At 37.3% G+C, this 23686-nt stretch overlaps 1 protein-coding gene across 2 annotated transcripts; it reads right to left on the bottom strand.

Annotated features, from left to right (window-relative positions):
• Window positions 1–93: 93 nt before the first annotated feature.
• Window positions 94–20411, bottom strand: LOC127621994 (vesicle-associated membrane protein 4-like). 2 transcript variants are annotated; one of them, XM_052095839.1, is made up of 8 exons: window positions 20273–20411; window positions 16267–16401; window positions 15124–15225; window positions 12048–12094; window positions 11273–11323; window positions 5339–5439; window positions 2177–2256; window positions 94–397 (listed from the first exon to the last, which is right to left on the bottom strand). In XM_052095839.1, exons 2-8 carry the CDS (start codon window positions 16267–16269, stop codon window positions 248–250), a joined length of 534 nt encoding a protein of 177 aa, XP_051951799.1. In that variant the 5' UTR covers window positions 16270–16401; window positions 20273–20411; the 3' UTR covers window positions 94–247. The 2 variants fall into 2 exon arrangements, with proteins under 2 accessions (XP_051951799.1, XP_051951800.1); XM_052095840.1 differs by lacking the exon at window positions 16267–16401 and having other exon boundaries at window positions 99–397.
• Between the last annotated feature and the right edge of the window lie 3275 nt (window positions 20412–23686).

The following is a 23686-nucleotide window of genomic DNA, read 5'->3' as shown; positions in this document are numbered from 1 at the left end:
TCTTTTTTATGGTTTTCTTGTCACATGACAACACCATCTTTTAATGAAAATTTTATTTATTTATTTTTACTCTCACAGGATGGTTACACCACATTTTTTACTTTAATCCCCAGAAAAAGAAATATAAAAATGACTCTGAACTTAGAAATGGAAAACGTTCATCATAAAAGGTGTATTCAAGTATCTGTTTTGTGTGAGTTGCACATTTACTAACGTAGATAAAAGTTTGACCTGTCTACTGACATTTCTAAATTTCCCATTTTATAAGGTTATTTTCTTGTACAAGCATGCATGCAAAAATGTGTCTGTGTGTGTGTGTGTGTGTGTATGGATGTGTGTACTCACTGATTATGATAAGTAGGAGGACGACCACCACGAGAGCCACAATCATTTTCATCTGTGGACAAAAAATGTTTTTTTTTTCAAAAATTTAAAATTACGGTTACGATATATTCTGAATTAAAGTGTCAACATTTCAAATGAGCCAATGTACACAAGTACACTTTTAAAAGAAAAAGGTGTCCTGGATACACTTTAGATGCGGATGTAAAACATCAACGATGAAAAGGTATGTACAGCTGGAGTCAGAAGTTCCCTCCTTCAATGGAGTTTTTTGCCCGTTTTATCATACATCAGGTGAAATCGAGTTATGTGTCAAAGTTTAGGGTTACAGGTTTCTTAAATACTCGAACTCCAAGAATGATCAATAGTAATATTGATGCTTGCCTTGGCAAACACCATTAAGTAATGCATATTTGCTGTTGCAAGTGTAATGATTTCGGCAACCAATCAAACGTTTAAGCCCTTTAAGCACGGATAAGCCCGATAGTTACTATTTATTATCAAAATGTTAATAAGTGCAGTCTTGACCAACACAAAATTGGTATCGTTTGGCATTACGACCAAAACTGAACAAGTGCTATGAAATTTGTAGACAGATCAGAAGATTTCCATTTTGATAATTTATAAAAAAAAAAAATACACTTGACATATTATTGTAATTACAATAAACAATGTTACCTAAAAACATCAAACTCATCAACTAGCCATGTGTCATATGTTGTTGAAAAGCTCTCGAAGAGTAGAATACAATCAGCCTATTTGTTTTACTCACAGACAAGACTATAGTGAGTAATAGCTAAGTATATATCTTATTAACATATTTATGTTTCATGTGAACAGGTGTAGCTCATATGCCATGTTTTTGCTTATAACATCACGAAAAATAAACAGAACATAAAATATCACACTATTTCTTAGAGGAGGGGATTATTTTTCAAACGAGCCTACACACAAGGTGATCATTAGATAACCCACAAAAAACACAACGTGCAGACAGCATCTGGCTGAAAACACGTTTGATTTCCTGGATTAGATGACATTGTCTGAAATTATGCTGTGTCATGGAATGCTAAACCAATCGGATTGGGTACAGATCGGTGCAAAAAGTCATCCATATTTGGGCAGAGAGACATGTGATTGGTGACCGTTACATATGGCCACCAGGAGATGGCGACATTTACATGACACAGACTCAATGATGACTCAAATGGCACAGAATGAAACTCATCTGTGCCATTTCAATAATAAAATCATGTTTGCATGCTATGCAAACCTTTAGTTATTTTTGCATATGGAATTAGTTATTTTGTACAATTATTATGTTTGATTTGTTTGGAAAGGCTTTTGGACTCTAAAATAAATTATTTTTGTAATGCTATAACCTTAATTGCTTTGTCGTATCAACACAAAATTTTACTCAGTTATAGTTGACATGATTCGGAACAAAACGAAAGCAGTATTTGGAGCCACCTTATTTACACCCTGAGGTATATAATGTCAAATCAGACAAATGTGGAAAAAAGTTAATTTATGTCTCAAGGTTTTTTGTGATTTTTCACAAAGAAAGCCTCAGAATTTATCATAATCTATATAATTAAAAACGAAATTAATGGTTCGGGATAGATACGTTTGTTTACAATGATACCAAACACATGACCCTCCTTTTTCCGAGTTATAAGCCTTTAATTTTTGGTGTGCCACTGAAACAGGAAATCTTTTATAAACACCCTCAGAGCTTAAAGGTTTAACATGCAAACCTAAAAGGTGTGATTTTACACTTAAACCTGAACAAAAGCACTTTATAAGTGGTAATCATATTGAGTGGAGGCCTCACCTTCTTGTCTCTCCACCACATCCTTCTGTGGATCTGCTTGGCTCTACTACTGAATGCCGACGCATTGTCTGATAGGCTTTCTGAAAGTCATATGACATAAAAGAGGATGAACATGAGAACTAATGTTGGTTTCCATGTAGGATTGCAACATCAAGATCCTTGTGAAGGGAATCAAGTGTTGTTCCACTTCCTTCAAGGCCCTGTGTGCCATTATATTACATAATTAATCTCAGCCTGTTTGATTACTAATTATCTTAAGGAGATGCTTGCTGACTTTCATAAAGCTGCATTGAGAGGTCACCGCTTTGCAACATGTGTGATTGGTCCTGAAACACAGTGGTTTATTAGTGCTCTGAACAAGAGTATTTACAAAAGTCTTCTATGGTTTAAATCATACTCAGTTGCCAGAATTCAACAATACCACAGAGACTGACTGTGTACTGCCAGAAAGATACAGAGACATCTTACTAATGCAGACTGATTACACCAGCATCACACTGTTTCTTTGTGATTAGCCCAAAAAAAAAAATTCTAGGAAGGATGATTGTTACATAACAGTCCTTAGATTAAATAAATTTTTCACCATTTGGGTAAAGGGAAATTAACATTGAAACCTAAACAATTTTGTTCATTTAATCATATGTCTGTCATTATGCATGCACTGCCAGACGCATTGTAGACAACACAAGGCAAACATTCTCAATGTCTTCCAGATGTTGCTGTATAAAGCTACTTGTTCTTCATTTGCAAGGAAAGAGAGGGGAAGCCTTGTCATGAAAACTAAAGAAATAGTGAGCTCTTTACATGAACACCAGAAAGCCGTTTATTGTGAGAAAGCTGTTTAAGAGTCAAAATCGCTGTTTCTGTTTACCGCTTTCTCTTAAGGCCTTCGTGTTTACATGACGTTTCAGAACGCTGGCATTAACGGAAGTGAAAACTGACCCTGGACTTTCAAGTAGGATTGGCATTATAACAAATAGTTTTGTTATCAGGTACTCAAACAATTAATCAAGTAATTAATTGATTACTTGAAATTTTAACTTCATCCTTCAAATTTCTTATGAAATGAGCACTATGCATAAACAACAAGATCTAAACCCATTTGCACTCACACATCAAAACATACATTCAAAGTCTTCTGAAGCGATACAATCACTTTAAATAAAGCCAAAACTTTCTTTTTGGGTGAACTAATAGCAAGATTTAGGCGAGAGAATCAGTTTCAATGTTGCCTTCGGCAGGCATAGAGGAAAATCAAATTGCAATATTAGAGTAATGTTTTTACTAGTCGAATATTTAAAGCTGAATGAGTACACGATTAATCGATTACTTGTGCACATCCCTCCTTTCAAGCTCCAAAAAAGGACATAAAACACCATAAAACCATAGTAAAAGTAGGCTGAAAAGGTATAATTCAGTCTCAAATCATATTATTGATCAGTTAAGTATCCAGCACCCAAATTAAATACGGTGACTACCGCACAGGCTGGACATCAGTATCATCAAACATCAATGGTTCTTTGGTCTCATTGCTTATCTCATTCACATTTGCATACATTCAAAAAAGGCGCATCAAGACATGTTTGATATCACTGACGATCTTTCATAGAACCAATGACAACATCAAACCTAGCCTGAAATGTCTTGAAATGAAATATAGCAAACTATGTGAATGGACAACTTTTATGGTACATTTATGGTGTCTTTAGTTTTTTTGTTACTTTTATGATGTTTTTTATGTTCATTTTTGGAGCTAAAAAGCATCCTTCCCCATTCATTTAGTTGTATGGAAAAAGCAGCCAAAACCATTGAGTAAAACATTTATTATGAGGGTGAGTATATGATGATAAAACTTCCTTTAATGTGTAAGACTAGTAACATGTATGTTTAGATTGGCACATCTTTCACACACTGGTATTTTATTTTCCACATATAGGTCTAAAACTAGAAAAAAATCCCACATTATTGTTGAGACATGGGACATTTTACCCCAAAATGTCTCCTGGCTATGTGTTCCAGGCTGTTCCCAAACAGAATAACAGCAATGGGACATGACTCACTAGAGGTTTAGGTACAATTAAATTTTAGTAGAAATGCTTTAAAACTAATAAAAAGGATTACTCATATGAAACTGGGAATTCAAAACACTTTGAATTCCCAGTAGAGCGCACAGTTACCTAGATCAAGTTTGCTAAAGTCTTTTTAGTTTGACTCAGTTGGGATAATAGAGATGGTTTACACCTGGCTTTCTATTTAACTGCCTCATAGTGCTGGGAAATTATGTTTCACAGATTCATTGCAATTCTATCTCAACTGTTTCAGCAGCAATGCACAAAAATCAGAATTTATAATTTAGTGTGGTGTAGTGTAGTGGACTAAAACACAGTACGAGTAATGCGAGTTTACACTACACAATTTTAAGCACATTTTCACTCGCCGACAGTTTTGTGGAAATCGCCGACAAAAGCCAGAAATCATAGGCAAATCAGAGCTCGCTCCCATGAGCGACGAACTCAATGTATGAATTATCAAAGACGTGATCTGAGAGAAGCACCAGCGTGTTGCCGATGTCAGCAAGATTTCTAGTATGCTAAATATCTTGACCTGTCTGGGATTCCAAATCGTGAAATGTGTTTTGACTCAACACAACTGCAGAGTTGATCTACAGCCAATGAGAGAGCAAGAAACGGGGCTCGGGAAGTTTCAGTGGGAGGAGTCCTGATGTCACAGCACCACCATTGTGTCCTTGAGCAAGGCACTTACCTCTAGGATGCTCTGGGGGTACTGTCCCTGTAATAATCATTCTGTACTGCAAGTTACTTTGGATAAACGCATCTGCCAATGTAACATTTAAAAATGCATTGCACTCAACACTAATGTGTGATATAATTGAACTGGATTGAAAGAATTCAGTAAAATGGCTTACATTCAAAACTTAACTCAACATTTCCACCCATTTATTGCTGCAAATTCAAAACAGAGAACCCTCAAGCAAGTACATACTTCCAAAAGAGCTAAGCAAATCACTAGGTTGATCTACAGCCAGTCTGATTTTGAAAAATTGAGATGCATTGAGAATGATTTGGAACCATTTGAATCACGAGGTGCCTAAAGACTCCCTCCTCTACTTTCTACACAGTGATCTTTTTGCATATGTCTCACCAGATTTGTCCTGCAGGTCTTCCAGACGTTCTCCTCGTTCAATCACTTTGGAGATGTTCTCCTGCATGACATCAATGACTTCATCAACCTGAGACTGCACTCTGATGGCCACCAAGACAGAGAAGACACATGAGAGAGGGAACAATATGTTTCTTCAATTTCATTCAACAGAACATTTTAACAGATTGGGTGCACATGTTCTAGTCCGTGACTGCAATATTTTGAAGAGAATTTAGGCAGAATCCATTCTTCTTATGTAAACACCTGAAGATTAAACAAGATATCATTATGACTACGATCTGTTGACCCTGCAGTGTTGAGAGAAGGTGAGAACAGTTTGCTAGACGTGGCCTGGACACAATAAAATAGTTTGAAATATTTGATTTCATACACGTGACACATGAGATGCACTAAACAGCTTGTGAGGTATTTAGCTGCTTGCAGATACCTGGCACCATTTGAGAGTTGGCGTGGACACCTGCCTAGTACCCATTGACCGGTCCAGTGATCTGTGCCAAAAACCCAATCATGCAGGGTAACTTCCATGTGTGCCTATGCTTTTGAATAGGGATGGGTCATAATAGTCAATTAATCGACTAATTAGTGAGGTCAACTCGTTTTTTCTATATTAATTAATGCAATCGATTTAACATGTTAATTCAGCATGATTAACAATATAAAAATGCCCCCTGACCAAGTGTACATTTTGTAATAAGGAATTTTCCTACCGAAGGCACAAGTTTAGCTTGAAAAATCACCTCCAAATTTTTGCGAGTCTCAGTCAGCAGGAAGCAGTAAGCACAACTCCAGCAGTACAAGCAACAAACAAACAGCTGTTTGAAAACAGCTGGACGGAGAGGAGTACGGGGGTCTCGAGATTACGTTTTTTTAAACTTTCAAAATACATTTAACTTGACATAGCATCTTAAAACTAGCCGTTTATGGCTAGAGATGCTGAGAACCAAGGAAATGTGACAAGAACAGCGAGATGCTCCAAAAGTGTTTGTCTGATGTATGTATACAGACAGAATGCAAGAATGTGTCCTGTGAAACCAGCAGTGTTGAGTACGTTACTTAAAAACAGTAATCCACTAGAAATTACTAATTATTTCACTTAAATTGTAATCAGATTACTTTACTAATTACTTAATTGAAAAAGTAATCACATTACAAATAGCTTTACTTTTAAGATAAAATAATGTCTATATTTCTTTTTTCATTGTTACACACAAGTCATACACTCATCTCACATTTCTCCTTCACAATTACTCATTTACAGGGACATAATTCATGTATTCTAATTAAATAATATATTAGAAAAAAGCATAACATGATATTTAACTTAAAAGTAATTTAATTGAAAGTCAGTTACTAATATGATTACAAGAATTTAAAATGTAATGCATTTCACAACTTTTTTGACTAAAAAGTAATTAGATTACATTAACTAATTACTTTGTAATTGGATTACACCAAACACTGGAAACCAGCCTTTTTACCAAGGTTAGATTGACGAACTAAATTGTAAAATGGATTGCTGTGGACTGTAGGCCAGTGATAGGCTTATGTTCAATGATATGGATATTAACCAATCAATACTTTGATGTGAATTATTAAATTGAATTATGTTTATTTGGGGCCTTTTCAGCAAATATTGATAAATGCAATTAATTGCAAAACATATACAGTACACTGATGAGTCAAAACATTATGACTAGCTGCCTAATATGCTGTTGGTCCTCCACCTGCCAACAAAAGAGCACCGACCCACCAAGGCATGGACTCTACAAGGCCCTTGAAGGTGTCCCGTGGTATCTGTCACAAAGACATTAGCATCAGATCCTTTAAGTCCTGTAAGTTGCAAGGTGGAGCCGCTGTGGATCGGACTTGTTGGTCCAGCACATCCCACAGGTGCTCATTCTGACTGAGAGGCCAGGGCAACACCGTGAACTCTTAATTGTTCCTCAATAAATTCCCGAACAATGTGTGCAGTGTTGCATTATCCTGTTTAAAAAAATTCCATTGCCATCAGGGAACACCATTGGCAAGAAGCGGTTTACCTGGTTTCCAACAATGTTTAGGTAGGTGGCACATGTCAAATTGACATCCACATGAATGGCCGGACCCAGGGTTTCCCAGCAGAACATTGCCCAGAGAAACACATTCCCTCCACCGGCTTTTCGTCTTCCCACAGTGACAGCTGTACACGTGATGTAAAAGAAAACGGTACTCATCGGACCAGGCAACCTTCCTCCACTGCTCCAATGTCCCGATGCTCACGTGCCCATTGTACGCACTTTCGTCAGTGGACAGGGGTCATCATGGTCTTTCTGACTGGTCTGTGGCTATGCAGCCCCATACGCAGCAGGGTGTGATGCACTGTGTGTTGTGACACATTCCTTCCATAACCATAATTAAAATTTTCAGTGACTTGAGTCACAATAGACCTTCTGTCAGTTCATACCAGACGAGATAGCCTTCGTTACACTCACGCATCAATGAGTCTTGGGTGCACAACAACGGTCGCCGATTTGTGATTTGTCCCTCTTTATACAACTGTCAGTAGGTACTCACCACTGCTGACCGGGAGCACCCCACAAGCCTTGCCGTTTCACAGATGCTCTGATCCAGTCATCTGGCCAATACAATTTGGACCTTGTCAAAGTCGCTCAGGTCTTTACTCCTGCCCATTTGTCCTGCATTTAACACATTGACTACAAGAACTGATTGTTCGCTTACCATCTAATCTACACAGACCTTGAAATATGGCCTTGTTAGGAGATGATCAACGTTATTCGCTTCACCTGTGAGTGGTCATTATGTTTTGGTTCATCATTGTACACTCACCTAAAGGATTATTAGGAACACCTGTTCAATTTCTCATAAATGCAATTATCTAATCAACCAATCACATGGCAGTTGTTTCAATGCATTTAGGGGTGTGGTCCTGGTCAAGGCAATCTCCTGAACTCCAAACTGAATGTCAGAATGGGAAAGAAAGGTGATTTAAGCAATTTTGAGCGTGGCATGGTTGTTGGTGCCAGACGGGCCGGTCTGAGTATTTCACAATCTGCTCAGTTACTGGGATTTTCACGCACAACCATTTCTAGGGTTTACAAAGAATGGTGTGAAAAGGGAAAAACATCCAGTATGCGGCAGTCCTGTGGGCGAAAATGCCTTGTTGATGCTAGAGGTCAGAGGAGAATGGGCCGACTGATTCAAGCTGATAGAAGAGCCACAGGAGTGGACTTACTGTACAGAGAACAGAGACTTGTGGTGACCAAGGAGTAGGAGATGATGCCTTATCACTTTGCATTGCCCGAAAACGCTCACTAACTGTGATCTGAAACAGTGTCAAAAACAAAACCACACGAGAGCGACCCAGCGTGTGCGCAATAGAGACTGAATGGCAGCCAGAGAAAATAATAGTTTTGAGATTTTAAACTTCAGATTCAAATTACACTTCAGCATTCAATTTGTTTTATATCTGTATGTGTCTAACAATGTATTGGCAATGTACACTTAAGTTTATCTCATCAATAAAGCTTGATATAAATTGAATCTGCCGATTCGATCCACTTATTAAAAAAGTCCTCTGGAAAACTGCTGAATTTTCCCCCACCTTTTAATTACATCATGTCCACTGCTTTTATGGCATGTAGATATTTACTTGTATCAAAGATTTATACCTGTAAAAAATTTTTTTATTATTTCTTGCAAGTTCTTTGAGACAACATATAAAGTAAATATATTTATTGTTATATTTTAATGTACCGTGTTCCATGGCTAACAGCCAATAATCACAGAAAACTGTGATTAATTAGTTAAAATATTTGAATAAATTCATTTTGCTCCATTCTGTTGCACACCACCTAGCTGCTTTAACACACAAACATACACAGAGTACTTTATAAACACCCAGTAAAAAATGTGTCCAACTGGGGTCAGGTAAAATTGAAACTACCCTAATTAAAGGGCTTGCTTAGGACCGAATATTTGACACCGACATGTCGATTTTTAAGTATGGCACAAACCTATCTAGTTATCCTTCAGAACGTCAACAACCCGCAGACATGACTGAGGTAATCGCAATAATCTGAGATGTTTGTGGAGAGGCAAAAAAACGAAATAAATAATAATAAAAAAAAAACTGGCAAAATCTGACCTTGCATCTTTTATGTGTTACTCCACCAATGACTGGCCGTGCAGTATGTGGTTACATAAACCAGCATGTGGCGTGGCTGCTCATGCTGGGCGAAACTCTCCTGGGTTTCCTTTGGGAGAATTACTGAAGCATATGAGTATGTACCAAAACTCGAAACAAAGCACAAAGAAAGGTTCACACTCTAGCTACGTCAGCACCCAAAAATGGAGATTTGTAAATTCTAGCAGTTGCTGTTTACTTTTGCCTGCAAATATTATGTTGTGTTATAGAACCCCAGATGGTAACAGTGACTCCCTTCTTTTCAGAATGGAGGTGTGTTTGTGTCCAGGTGTTTTCACAGAGGTCATTATAAGAAGTTACATAAACTCTGAAAGACAGAGCAACATAGGCAACACTGGGTGGAACAGTCAGTGATTGTGCGATCCACAACATGTTGCCAATGGACGTTATTAGACAGCTGTGTCTAAATTCCTCACCTGAGCTCATCCAGCTATTTCAGCTTTGCTCAGTCTGCCTGAGTCTCTTCTTCATGTGTCCTATTCATCTGACATATGTTCATTTCACTTACCTTCCTCAATGGGGGATATACAGTTCTATTCATAATTTTACATAGACCTTACAGAATCTGCATGATGTTTATTATATATTTAAAAAAATGGTTTCCTTACATGTTTACTTACATGCTCTGCATAGTTTTTATCCACAGTAATTATATGAAGTTGAGATGAAGCTTTGCCAATCAGGAAAATTGAGGGACTCATAGACAAGTATCAAAAGAACCTACAACCACTCATTTTTGCTCAAGAAGGCAACATGCTATTAGGAATCAAGGGTATGTAAACTTCTAAACAGGATAATTGATAAAAATTTAAATGATTATTTAGTCTTCTGGAATATACTTAAATGTTATGCAGTTTCTTCAATGCATAACTAAATAAAAATAAAAAATCTCTATTGTTTTTTTATATTAAACATCTTAAAGATTGTGCAAGGCTTATGTGAGGGTGATTCTCATGAAACCTGCAATGTTCTATTTTTAGGGCCATTATGATTTTTTACATTGTGACATTACTTTCATGACAGTTACGCACATTTTACTCACAATTCTCTTTACCGCAAAATACATTGTTTAAACTGTTAAGTATTAATACAGAATAGTACTCCTCTCTTGGTACAGCCTTTCATTTTTAATTTAAAATAATTGTACAACAGCATAGTCTTATAGTACTACAATACAGTGGAAACAAAAATACTGTTACACTCAAAATAAATATTTTTAAGATGTATGCATTTATATTTATATAACAAATGTCCATCAATTTCAAATGAGTTATCTTCAACAAGATACAAAAATAAATATTTAATTTTTTTTATATTTTAAGTTTGATTAATTTTTTATTTTTTTTTTACTTACATAATTCAATTTGATGGAAATTTGTTATGAAACTGAAATGCATAAATCTTAAAAACAGGCTTAAATATTTATATGTGTATAGTAATGACAATCATCACTGAGAACAATCGGAATAGCAAAAGTTAAACATTACAGTAATGAGAATTGGGGGTAAAATGTGCCAAGAAATTAATGGTCCAAAATGTAGGATTCCTCTTTTTTATACAAAATATAATGTCATATATTGTTTCCTCATTGATTTTGCGTTACATCTGACCATGACATATTCTTGACAGGTTTATCAGAAAAGGGGTATCTAAACGTATGCATGCAATGCTATACACACTTCCAAACAGAGACACACACACATACGTACTGTCTAATTTTGTCATTTTGAACACCAAATCTTGGTCCTGTTGGTCCTCTCCTGAAAGAAACCATAAATTCCACATTATAAACCAAACCAACAGCCCTAAACAGAGCATTGCCCAGAAGGCTGTATTAGGGCTGGGCGACCGGACGATGTTATCGAACTTCGACGATATCTGACGGCAATTGTGACAGTAATTGACAGACGATGATCGACAATATCGGGAAATATTGGAAAGTCGGCAAATACTGTATATTAAATAGCAGCACTATAGTAGCCCACTTACACTTTTAGATACAAAGCAAAATTTAAAAAACGGTAAAAGCATTACAGGCTGGTTGTGTCCATTTTCAATGCCGACATGAATAGCATGAAATCATTTTCTGTTGTCGTAGACGAACACTTGCGTGATAGTAAATGGGGCCGTTTAGAGAAGTTGGAGATTATTTGGATTTGGGAAGGTGATTAATTAAAACTTTTGGACCACTACATTATATTAATTACTTTTTCATTTCATTTAAAAGTGCATTTTGAATTTAGAAATATCTTTGAAGTTTTTCGTGTTTCAATAAATCAATTTTATTTTTAAAGCAAAATCAACTTGTGGAAGGGTAGTGCATGCAAAAACAATCTCCGTTCCCTTGGCAGTGTGGCCATATAAAAATATTGTGAAAATATATCTTGCATATCGCCCAGCCCTATGCAGTATGCAAACAATAATTCATGTCAAGGTTCTGCATATGATGTCATGAGGTCTAGAATCAGGGAAAAGAAGACTTACAGGAAAAAGTCTTCCTCTTCATCAGAGTCTTCCTCCAGTAGGTTTCTCTGGAAGTAAATGTCAAAATTGGTGGACGGTGTGTTTATTGTATTTATTAGAATTGAGGTTTTTTGACATGACAGTGAGCAATCTAAGATACAAGATATTTTTATGTCTACAATCCGTCACTGACACCAGAACATTGTACTGAACACAATGTGGTAACAACGTGAATGACGGAGTATTCAAGGACAATGTCACTCAGAACTTTTACATGGAGACATTTCTAAAGTTCAAGAGATATAAACCCATCTAAAACTGTCATCAGTCATCAAAACTGACAAAATCCATATGGTCTACATTTGCCAAATCTGATCTAATTTATTGTCTGCAATGAATCACAGATCAGGATGCATCAAGTCCAGTCTTCCATTAGTTTTGTTGTAATGTCCATGAATGATCACATTTAACAAATACCTCACCAGTGAATTCAAGATCATTTCAACATCCCAATGACTAATGTTATGTAAGACTCTATAACTGCATCCAGACCTGTGACACTCCCCTAAAAATCCATCTGGGCATTGCACTGCAACTGTCAAACTTACCATGGAAAAATAAAGAGTTTACCAAAGGAACAAAACCCATTCCATAGTAGAATGTAGATTATTCTAGTCAACTGGACATGTTTCTCTGTTAATTGCAGGAAAGCTGTCAGCTACTTAAGACACCGTTCTTTTATTGCTTTAAAAACATAATTACTCGTTCTGTAGAGTGACAACCCTTCTCCATTCTGTGGGTATTATAGTTTCTGAATTATGCAATTAAATTCACAGGGTTTCTAAAAAGTGTAACGTCTCCTTAAAAGTAATATATCCATCGTCGAGTCTGTAACGCATATTAATTCGCCCATCTCAACTGGAAAAAACTTAAATAGACTGATACTTTTCTGATGTCTAGACTGTGTCTGCAGGGGTTTAGGAAAAGACATTTAAATGAGTCCATATACTGGTAATTACCACTTTCTCTTAGAAGTTATATTTGACTGCAAAACTATAGTGCTGGAATTGCTCATTTCCAGATAGTCAAACCTTTCCTACGGGATATATATAAAAAAAAAAGGACGGAGTCTTCTCACCAGTCACATTCAATTACATAACCAGCACGTGGACAGCCACATTCATCATATCTCTATTACATCTTCTCATTTCTGCACGTGGTAATCTGGAGGAGACTTTTCTTTGGATGTGTTGATGTTTTTAACATCCAAAAGTTTCTCAATCAATCATACATCAGACAGTAGTTGTATCCAAGTGAAATACCATAACGAGGCTATCATTATACGCTGACATACTCTTAACATTTTGTTATAATTTATTCACCCTAATGACTTTCTTTCTTTTGAAGACTTTGAATATGACACATGGAGACAGACAAATTTTATGATACTTATGTATCATTTAAGCTTTAAAGTATCCACTGCCATTATGACAGAATTTTCATTGGAGTGGTGACTTGCATTTTCTTCAGAAAATTACAAATCTAGTTTACATATATTAATATTTCTGAACGTTCACCCTTGAAAAATCACTATCTTAGTTTTTAGTATCCCCTGACTTTTATTATCTCCATCTGTTTTATTTCTCCTACACCTCAGTTTGTCCATAGCTTGTCCAAGACATGTGGTAACTGTTTGTTGCAAATTGCTCTCTAAAGTGTTGTACAACACAAAAGTATAAAAGAGTACACAGACACTTCTGTTTTAGATGAATTTGTTATGTAAGAACTGTTGTGTTCTCCTGCAGTGCAGACGATGAAGAACATGAGAGGAGAGTTGTTTATTCTTCCTGTAAACAACACAAGCATATTACAGTGCACAGGGGCCTTCTGGGGTATTTAAAATTGCAGACACATGTAGGCCTGGCTATGGTCAGCCAAGAGCATCTTTAAACCTTTCATCTCCAGGTTGTCATTGCCTGTTGTACATTTAAAGGAATAGTTCAGTCAAAAATGAAAATTCTGTCATTGTTTACTTACCCTAATGCCTTTCCAAACTCATACCCAAACGTTTCTTTCTTTTTTATTTGGAATTTGTCCCCTTGTTCCCAATGCGCTCTAAGGCCTTGTGGTGGCGTAGTGACTTGCCTCAATCCGGGTGGTGGAGGACGAATCTCAGTTGCCTCTGCATCTGAGACCATCAATCCGTGCATCTTATCACGTGGCTTGTTGAGAGTGTTACCGCGAAGACCTAGCTTCTGGGGAGGCTTCACGCTATTCTCTGCGGCATCCACGCACAACTCACGCGCGCCCCACCGAGAGCGAGAACCACATTATAGTGACCACGAAGAGGTTAACCCAATGTGACTCTACCCACCCTAGCAATTGGTTGCTTAGGAAGCCTGACTGGAGTCACTCAGCATGCCCTGGATTCGAACTTGTGACCCCAGGTGTGGTAGTCAGCATCTATACCAAAACCTTTCTTTATTACTCCATCTCATTTACCATGCTTTGTGGGTGTGACTTTTTTGATGTGTCATCACCATTCATATCTATGCAACCAATGCGTTTATGATTAGATTACTACTATAGCACAAAATTGTTTACAAGAGCACAAAGTTCTTCATAGATCTAGCCTCTTAATTTTGCTCTCAGAGATCAGATAGATTAATTTAACTTTACAAATATACAACATTTTCTTCCAGGGGAGCACACCCCAGGATTCCCCTAGAGGGTCTGAGGTCCACCCACCACAGTCTCACAAACTCCTGTGGGAAACACTGCTGTTATTATTATTGTTTTGGGTTTTTTTCCCCTCCCTTAATGGATCTTGACAGCCCCTGTTTACAGTGAACTGTCATTGCATAGAAAAGTGCTGTGTAAGATTTCTTTAAAAATGTCTACCTTTGTGTTCTACAGAAAAATAACAGCACACAGGTTTGGAATGACATAAGAGTGAGTAAATAAAGACAGCAATTTCATTTCTGGGTAAATTATGCCTGAAGACTGATTTATCTAATGCAATATTATTCATCTATGTGGTAAGAACTATTAGTGTTGAATCTTCCAGAACTCAGTTTTTTAAGATGCCATGACGTACCCTCTCACTGCGAACAGAGCCGGTGACTTCATCATCATTCAGATGCCGTTTGAATTTGGGAGGCATGCTGGGGTCAAGCTGCTCCTCCCTCTCTGGCTCCCTCTGTAGGTAAACACAGGAAACACAACAGATTTTATATAATTTTTTCAAAAGATATTTTCTTTAAATTTGCATAACGTACACCCCGATTGAAGTGAAAATATTGGCTAACTATTGACATGCAACGTAGGAACGTCATTATTCTAAATGAATAATAAATTCATATAAATATGGCCATAGGTGTGCATACAAACATGGCACATACAATAAGATTTTATAGCTGAAACTATCCATTCTATAATTGCTCATTTTAACCCCACGGTGACCTAAAAAAGCACACATACCTACAGAATAGCCGAGCACTACACTGTAAGTCGGTTTATTATAGTGAACTTTGAGCCATAAAAGTTGTGCTACTTTAAAGTAAATCAAGTAGTAATCCAGATTTGAGAGACCACCCAGTTATATATAACTACTTTGGTCATGGGCATAAATCTAGCCATATCAATTGTAATGTGCTGCTTACAAACATCAAACAGAGCAGTTAAAGAGGGATATCCAGGCTTTGTGAAAGCCTCTCTTTTACAAACCTGTAGCTGATTGCTTTGATGTCACAGCAGGCTTTCATCAAACAACAACCAGACTTATTTCATTCAAGTATATGCTAAATAAGTGACTGGTTCTCATATGGGTCCTCTGATGGCCCTACCAGTTTCTCAAACTCAATATAAGAATGTAGATCTGGGATCAGTCAAGTCCTGATGAATCTGATTATAAAAAGATGTCATATAGTAGTGTGGTGTCACTAATTTACTACCCAATAACATTGTCAGTTGTAAGAATACGTAAAGTGTGCATTTATGGAAGACAACGTACAATAATAACAATAGTTTCCAAAGTAATAATCACCAATGCCATCCATCCAGACTAAATCTAGGCTAACTGAATCATATTCTTAAAGGTTTCAGGAAATTAGAGGGTGTCAGGCAAATGTATTTTTTGATAAATGTGGGTTATTCGCTTCTTCTAACAGATAAAACAATATCTGTTTCCTTCTTCCACCCTCTAGACAACATGCTCAACCCAAACTCTTATGTCTGGTACCATTGAGTCCACTGTCGTCTCTTTAAGACTGCTCACTGCTTCTCTTGCTGGAAGAGATGATGGAAAATGGCTTCTCTATCCAGGAGCACAGCAGAGCGTTCCAGTAAACAGGAGCAGGAGGAGGGTAAAGAAAGACTGGGGATAGGAAAGGAGAGATGGGAAGGTAGAGAGACAGCAGAGCATGAAAAGGTAAGTAAATAACACCAAAGCGACAGAAAGAAAAGGATAAAGTATCTAACATTCATCCATGATTTACTAACATTAAAGTTAAATATTTCAGAGCAAGAAGATTTAATTTGGTCTATTAATTAGGTCAATTAATCAAAAAAATAACCGAGATTACAATTACAGCCGCCGTGATTATCTAACTGTGAAAAGTGTCAATTACAGAATTCCATTTATGTCTAAATGTTCCATTCATAATGTGGTATTTTTTGCAGATTTGTACGGTCAGTAACAGCGATTGGATGGATACAGTGATTTGATGGATAGATGATGGATGAAAATAGTGATTGGATGGATGGAAATAGTGATTGGACGGATGGAAATAGTGATTGGACGGATGAATAGAAATAGTGATTTGATGGATAGATGATGGATGAAAATAGTGATTGGATGGATGGATGGATGAAAATAGTGATTGGATGGATGGAAATAGTGATTGGACGGATGGAAATAGTGATTTGATGGATAGATGATGGATGAAAATAGTGATTGGATGGATGGATGGATGAAAATAGTGATTGGATGGATGGAAATAGTGATTAGATGGATGGAAATAATGATTGGACGGATGGAAATAGTGATTGAATGGATGGATGGAAACAGTGATTTGATGGATAGATGATGGATGAAAATAGTGATTGGATGGATGGATGGATGAAAATAGCGATTGGATGGATGGAAATAGTGATTAGACGGATGGAAATAATGATTGGACGGATGGAAATAGTGATTGAATGGATGGATGGAAACAGTGATTTGATGGATAGATGATGGATGAAAATAATGATTGGATGGATGGAAATAGTAATTGGATGGATGGAAATAGTGACTGGATGGATGAAAATGGTGATTGGATGGATGGATGGAAATAGTGATTGAATGGATGGATGGAAATAGTGACTGAATGGATGAAAATGGTGATTGGATGGATGGATGGAAATAGTGATTGAATGGATGGATGGATGGAAATAGTGATTGATTGGAAGGATGGATGGAAATAGTGATTGGATGGATGGATGGAAATAGTGATTGGAAGGATGGATGGAAATAGTGATTGGATGGATGGATGGATGGATGGAAGTGATTGAATGGATGGATGGAAATAGTGACTGGATGGATGAAAATGGTGATTGGAAGGATGGATGGAAATGGTGATTGGAAGGATGGATGGAAATGGTGATTGGAAGGATGGATGGAAATGGTGATTGGAAGGATGGATGGAAATAGTGATTGGATGGATGGAAATAGTGATTGGATGGATGGATGGATGGAAATAGTGACTGGATGGATGAAATAGGTGATTGGATGGATGGATGAAATAGGTGATTGGATGGATAGATGGAAACGGTGATTGGATGGAAATCGTGATTGAATGGATGGATGGATGGAAATAGTAATTGATTGGAAGGATGGATGGAAATAGTGATTGGATGGATGGATGGAAATAGTGATTGGAAGGATGGATGGAAATAGTGATTGGATGGATGGATGGATGGATGGAAGTGATTGAATGGATGGATGGAAATAGTGACTGGATGGATGAAAATGGTGATTGGAAGGATGGATGGAAATGGTGATTGGAAGGATGGATGGAAATGGTGATTGGAAGGATGGATGGAAATAGTGATTGGATGGATGGAAATAGTGATTGGATGGATGGATGGATGGAAATAGTGACTGGATGGATGAAATAGGTGATTGGATGGATGGATGAAATAGGTGATTGGATGGATAGATGGAAGCGGTGATTGGATGGAAATCAGTGATTGAATGGATGGATGGATGGAAATAGTAATTGATTGGAAGGATGGATGGAAATAGTGATTGGATGGATGGATGGAAATAGTGATTGGAAGGATGGATGGAAATAGTGATTGGATGGATGGATGGATGGATGGAAGTGATTGAATGGATGGATGGAAATAGTGACTGGATGGATGAAAATGGTGATTGGAAGGATGGATGGAAATGGTGATTGGAAGGATGGATGGAAATGGTGATTGGAAGGATGGATGGAAATAGTGATTGGATGGATGGAAATAGTGATTGGATGGATGGATGGATGGAAATAGTGACTGGATGGATGAAATAGGTGATTGGATGGATGGATGAAATAGGTGATTGGATGGATAGATGGAAACGGTGATTGGATGGAAATCGTGATTGAATGGATGGATGGAAATATTGATTGGAAGGATGGATGGAAATAGTGATTGGATGGATGGATGGAAATAGTGATTGGAAGGATGGATGGAAATAGTGATTGGAAGGATGGATGGAAATAGTGATTGGAAGGATGGATGGAAATAGTGATTGAATGGATGGATGGAAATAGTGATTGGATGGAAGGATGGAAATAGTGATTGGAAGGATGATGGAAATAGTGATTGGAAGGATGGATGGAAATAGTGATTGAATGGATACATGGAAAAGTGACTGGATGGATGAAAATGGTGATTGGATGGATGAAATAGGTGATTGGATGGATAGATGGAAACGGTGATTGGATGGAAATCGTGATTGATTGGATGGATGGAAACAGTGATAGATTGCACATGTTAAAGAGAGAGACTGGAAAGGCTTTACCATTTGTGCAATGCATGATTAACATTAAATGGCTTTTTGTTTGTTTTTTTATCAACAACAAGAACAGAAAGGGTATTAATAGAGACTGTTAAAGGAGGCCGATCTTGTCCTTGAACAAACATTACACAAAACAACTTTTACTCTCAACACGCTGTAAACTGAACACTTCAGCTAAACGACTAAACTACCCAATTACTGGTGAGTGAAATGTAATCATTTACCAGCTAGTTAGCAAATGTATTCACTTTAGTCGCACAGTGTGAAATTTGGTTGCAAATGTGAGTAATTTCCTCTCATTGTAGTGGAGGGTTGCGCATAGTGAAAGATCGATCTTGGGATTTAAGAATCTAAATTGAGATCATTCAAATGAAGATTGCGATTAATCGGAAAATGTTTTACCCACCCCCAATCTTAACTCAGTAGGTCCTTAAAATGCAAGCGAATGGTGATGTGATTTTTGGAGCTTCAAAATTCACAAGTAGTCAGCATAAATGTCATCCATTTGACTCCAGCTCCTGTCTTCTAAAATGTCACAATAACTTTTGGTGTGAAAAGATTAAAATGTAAGTACTTTCTTTTTTAGCTATTAAACATCGATTACGGTCGGCAGCAGCATGCACATGTGACGCAATTGTGTTGGTACTGATACACAAGAACTGACGCACACGGAAGAGCAGATACTGTTTAAGTTAATATAAACTGAGTCTATCCATACGGTCACTGAACAGAAGACATAGTGAATGTCAATAATGTAATCATTTACTTACCAATTATCAAAAAGAGAAATAAAACCTAACAACCTTTGCTTTAGTGTCTATATAGCTCTCTATTATGCGTATAAAAGTCTTTCATTCAAACATACAAATGACAAGATAATTCAGTGAATTTCTCATTAAATCGGTGATACGGAGCAGAACCTGTTTCACAGAGCTGTATGCTAGTTAGCACGCGAGCATGTAAACAAACAGACCCTATAAGATAATAACAAACCAAGACGAGTTATTAGTCACATATTTGGGGAAACGAACAAGCAAGGAATCAAACACGATGTGTTTATAAGAGAAGGTATTTGTGAAAAGGTGAATACACTGATGTGGATGGAAACAGATGACATCACAGCTAACACCTCTGGCAAGCATCAGTAAAACACACATAAGCACAGGCTTCACAAAAGTCACATCTCTACACAATCTACCTGAATGTTTTTGTTGCAGAGATGGAATCAATCCGTGTATGAATAAAAGCGGCAGTAAGTTTATAATCCCGTTGAATGAGTATGTTCCTGATCACACTGACGTATCTCTCAGCTCACAGCGGAAGTCAACACAGCTGGATTGATCCAGTTTCCTGTGGACAAATCATGGTCGTCGTCGTCGTCGTCGTCGTCGTCATCATCCGTAGCTACCCAGTCACGCACTGAGTGTGATTACTAATGTGGTAGGACATTTTGATAGTGAGGTAAATTTGGTTGCAAGTTCGATATTCGTTGGATATTCGCCTGTAGTGTTTAATGGACCGTCTGAAAGCTCCAAACACTGAACTAAAACGCCACGAGCCTCTGAGCATTCATTCAATTAAGTTGAATGTTCTATCGTGAAAAACACTGCTGTTGGACAGACTGACTTACTACATGTTAAATTATTATAGTGTGCCTTATCAGATGAGTAAAGTAATGCAACCATTTTATTTTCATATAATGTAAATGAAATAATTTCATTTGTAGTAAGTCAGTCTGTCCAATAGCAGCTTTCTACAACATTTGAAAAAAAAATTGTATAGATGTTTTTATAAATTTATTTCTAAAATAATGAATTAGTGTATTCGTATGATAACGCATACTGTAATAATTTCACCTGTAGAAAGTCGTCTGTCCAGTAGCAGCTTACTGCAAAAAGTAGACATTTTTGTTGTTGTTGCAATTAGTCCACAGTATGTGTGGAAAAACTGCAGATTTCAGGGGTTATAAAATTTTGATATCCCTCATTTTAAAGCACAAGTTTCCAAAAATGTGTGAAATATTTCAAGCATTTGAAACGTGTTATTTAAAAATGTTATGGTCTTTTTTTTTTTTAACTGTATAGGGAAAGTAGAGTGGTGACAGGAAATTAGAGGGAATGGATCAGGAAAGGACCTCACAAACCAGGACTCAAACTCGGGTCACCCGCTATACATAAGCACTACATGACATGAGTGCCGCCCGCACTCAGCATAGTCTACTATGGCTCTGACTAGATGTTTTATAAAAGGTTTATGAGATTCTCTCAGTTCAACCATTCAAACAAGCATAAATAAATAAATAAAAGCCAAGAACCTGAGAAGATTCATGAGGCATTTGGAGCTATAAATTCTGAGCATCCTGTCACATGAACAAGAAAAAAAATAGTGCAGAGTGATGCATCTCTTCAGAGGAAAGCAGAAATGGTTTCATGAGCAGGCCTGTAATGTTTCCCGTGAGCTACATGTGGCATGATCTGTAAAGCAGGCAACCTTGAGCAATGTTTTGCATGAGGATGGAAGGTGCTTTGCTAAGTGAAAAAATTAGGTTGTGTGTATCTAAAAGATCCTTGTCAAATGTTCATTTTTAGCACCTAATTCCCATGTAAGGAGACAGTTCATTATATTTATTTTGCATGTGTCTTTTGAGCACAAACCTGGCTTGGTCTGCTTTGGCTGGACAACAAGTTTAGAGTGTAAACAGAAAATTCTGTATACAACATTACTGTTGCCACATCCACACAAATAATGTTTTGTTTAAAAATAATTTTGCTACTGAACAATCATGGCTCTTTTAGAATGCTGTTTTCCTCCAATGAAAACAGAGACTTTTGAAAACACTCCCATATTTGGAAATGACGATGTTAGGAAACTGAAGAGATTTTTATTGATTCATACAGTTAACAAAGAAAAGCAAAACATATATTCACAGAATCAACATTTAACCCCCACTATTACCCCCAATCCCAACCCTCAACAAACATCCCTCTGGTCACACATGAGTATACACACACACTATAAATAAATAAATAAATATATATATCACACACACATTTAAAACTATACTTCTCTCTCCACTGCCCCTCTCAGAGCACTCAAAGAAGGTCAAATAGCTGCCCCATTTCCTATCAAAGGATCGAAGTTCCCCAGCCTTCTACGTGACATTTCCTCGAATGCCGCCACCCTCCCCATCTCTGTGCACCACTCTTGAAATGAGGGTACTCCAGCCGACTTACATCCCCTTAGAACAATCTGTCTTCCGATCATAACACTGGTTAGGACCCTATATTATTGACCGCCCCATCACCTAAAATACAGAGTCTGGAACTAAATGAAATTTGAGTGCCCAATACGTCACACATAAAACTCTAAACCTTCAACCAAAATTCTTGGATCTTAACACACTAACAAAAAACATGAGTTATGTCTCCATCTTCTGATTGGCATCACTAGCAGGTGGGTGTGTCTTTCAGACCAAGCCTATACAATCTAATGGGGTCCAATAGAATTGGTGTAAAATCTTAAATTGCATAAGACGCACCCTTGAATCTAGATGTATTCTTGATGTTTATTAGAATGCTAGCCCACACTCCCTCCTCCAATACCAGGTTTAAATCTTTCTCTCATAATCTCTTGAGAGAAGTTGAATCTCCGTCCCCCAGACTCTGAATTAGCAGGGAGTAATACACTGATGCCTCATGACGTTTCCAAAAGCAGTAATCAACACTCCCAGGAGTATCTGCTGCTTTAGGGGGGTGTATGCTACTCCCAAAAATAGTACAGAACAGGTGGTTCAGCTGTATATAATTAAAGAACTGAGATCTGGGAATCCCAAAAGTTTGAACCATATTTTGAAAAGATCTCAACACTCCACTCTCATATAGGTCGCCATGTGTATTAACCTCCCTCACAATCCACTCTGACCAGCAGAAAGTGGACTTATTAATACATAATTTGGGGTTCAGCCATATGCTCAAGGCAACATAATGTCTGAATTAAACACTCTGGACACTTTTGTCCATACCAAGTGCAAATGCGAGTGTAACTTAACTTCTCCGGTCAGTGTGACAGGCTTTGCAATTACAAAATAGGGGCAAGAACATCCTGCTCAATATAAAACCAGGGAGGAGCTCTCTCAGGTTTAATCGAGCCAAATGTCTGAGACCGAATGCATAATAATAAAACCAAATCTTGGGTAGGCCTAGCCCATCTTTGTTAAGTGGCCTATGCAATTTACTGAAATGTAATCTGGGATGTTTATTATTCCAAATGAAGGACTTCGCTATGCTATCAAATTGCTTGAAATAAGAGAGAGGGACATCTATAGGTAGAGATTGTAGCAGGTAGATTAATTTTGTTCATTTTAATAACATTAACCTTCCCAATCATAGATAAATGTAATGTAGCCCACCTGCCCACATCGCTCAACTTTTTTATTAAAGGGTCAAAATTAACTCTCTAATTAAATCACACAAATTTTCTGGGAATAAAATACACAAATACTTAATTCTCTGTTTGGGCCACCGGAAGGTGCCTGGTTGAAAAGCCATTACCGGGCAGTACACTGTCAGTGCCAAAGCTTCGGATTTAGACCAATTCACAATATATCGCAAGA

The sequence above is a fragment of the Xyrauchen texanus genome, chromosome 28 (assembly GCF_025860055.1).
Source record: "Xyrauchen texanus isolate HMW12.3.18 chromosome 28, RBS_HiC_50CHRs, whole genome shotgun sequence".
In the NCBI taxonomy this organism is placed as follows: domain Eukaryota; kingdom Metazoa; phylum Chordata; class Actinopteri; order Cypriniformes; family Catostomidae; genus Xyrauchen; species Xyrauchen texanus.
This window is presented reverse-complemented; position numbering and strand designations above follow the sequence as displayed.

What these genes read in the sequence shown, in the direction of transcription:
- LOC127621994 (XM_052095839.1), bottom strand. An exon ending in GCTCTGTTCGCAGTGAGAGG is followed by an intron (nt 12,095 to 15,123) that starts GTACGTCATGGC and finishes ATTTACTTCCAG; the next exon opens with AGAAACCTACTGGAGGAAGA. An exon ending in TGTGGTGGAGAGACAAGAAG is followed by an intron (nt 398 to 2,176) that starts GTGAGGCCTCCA and finishes TTTTGTCCACAG; the next exon opens with ATGAAAATGATTGTGGCTCT.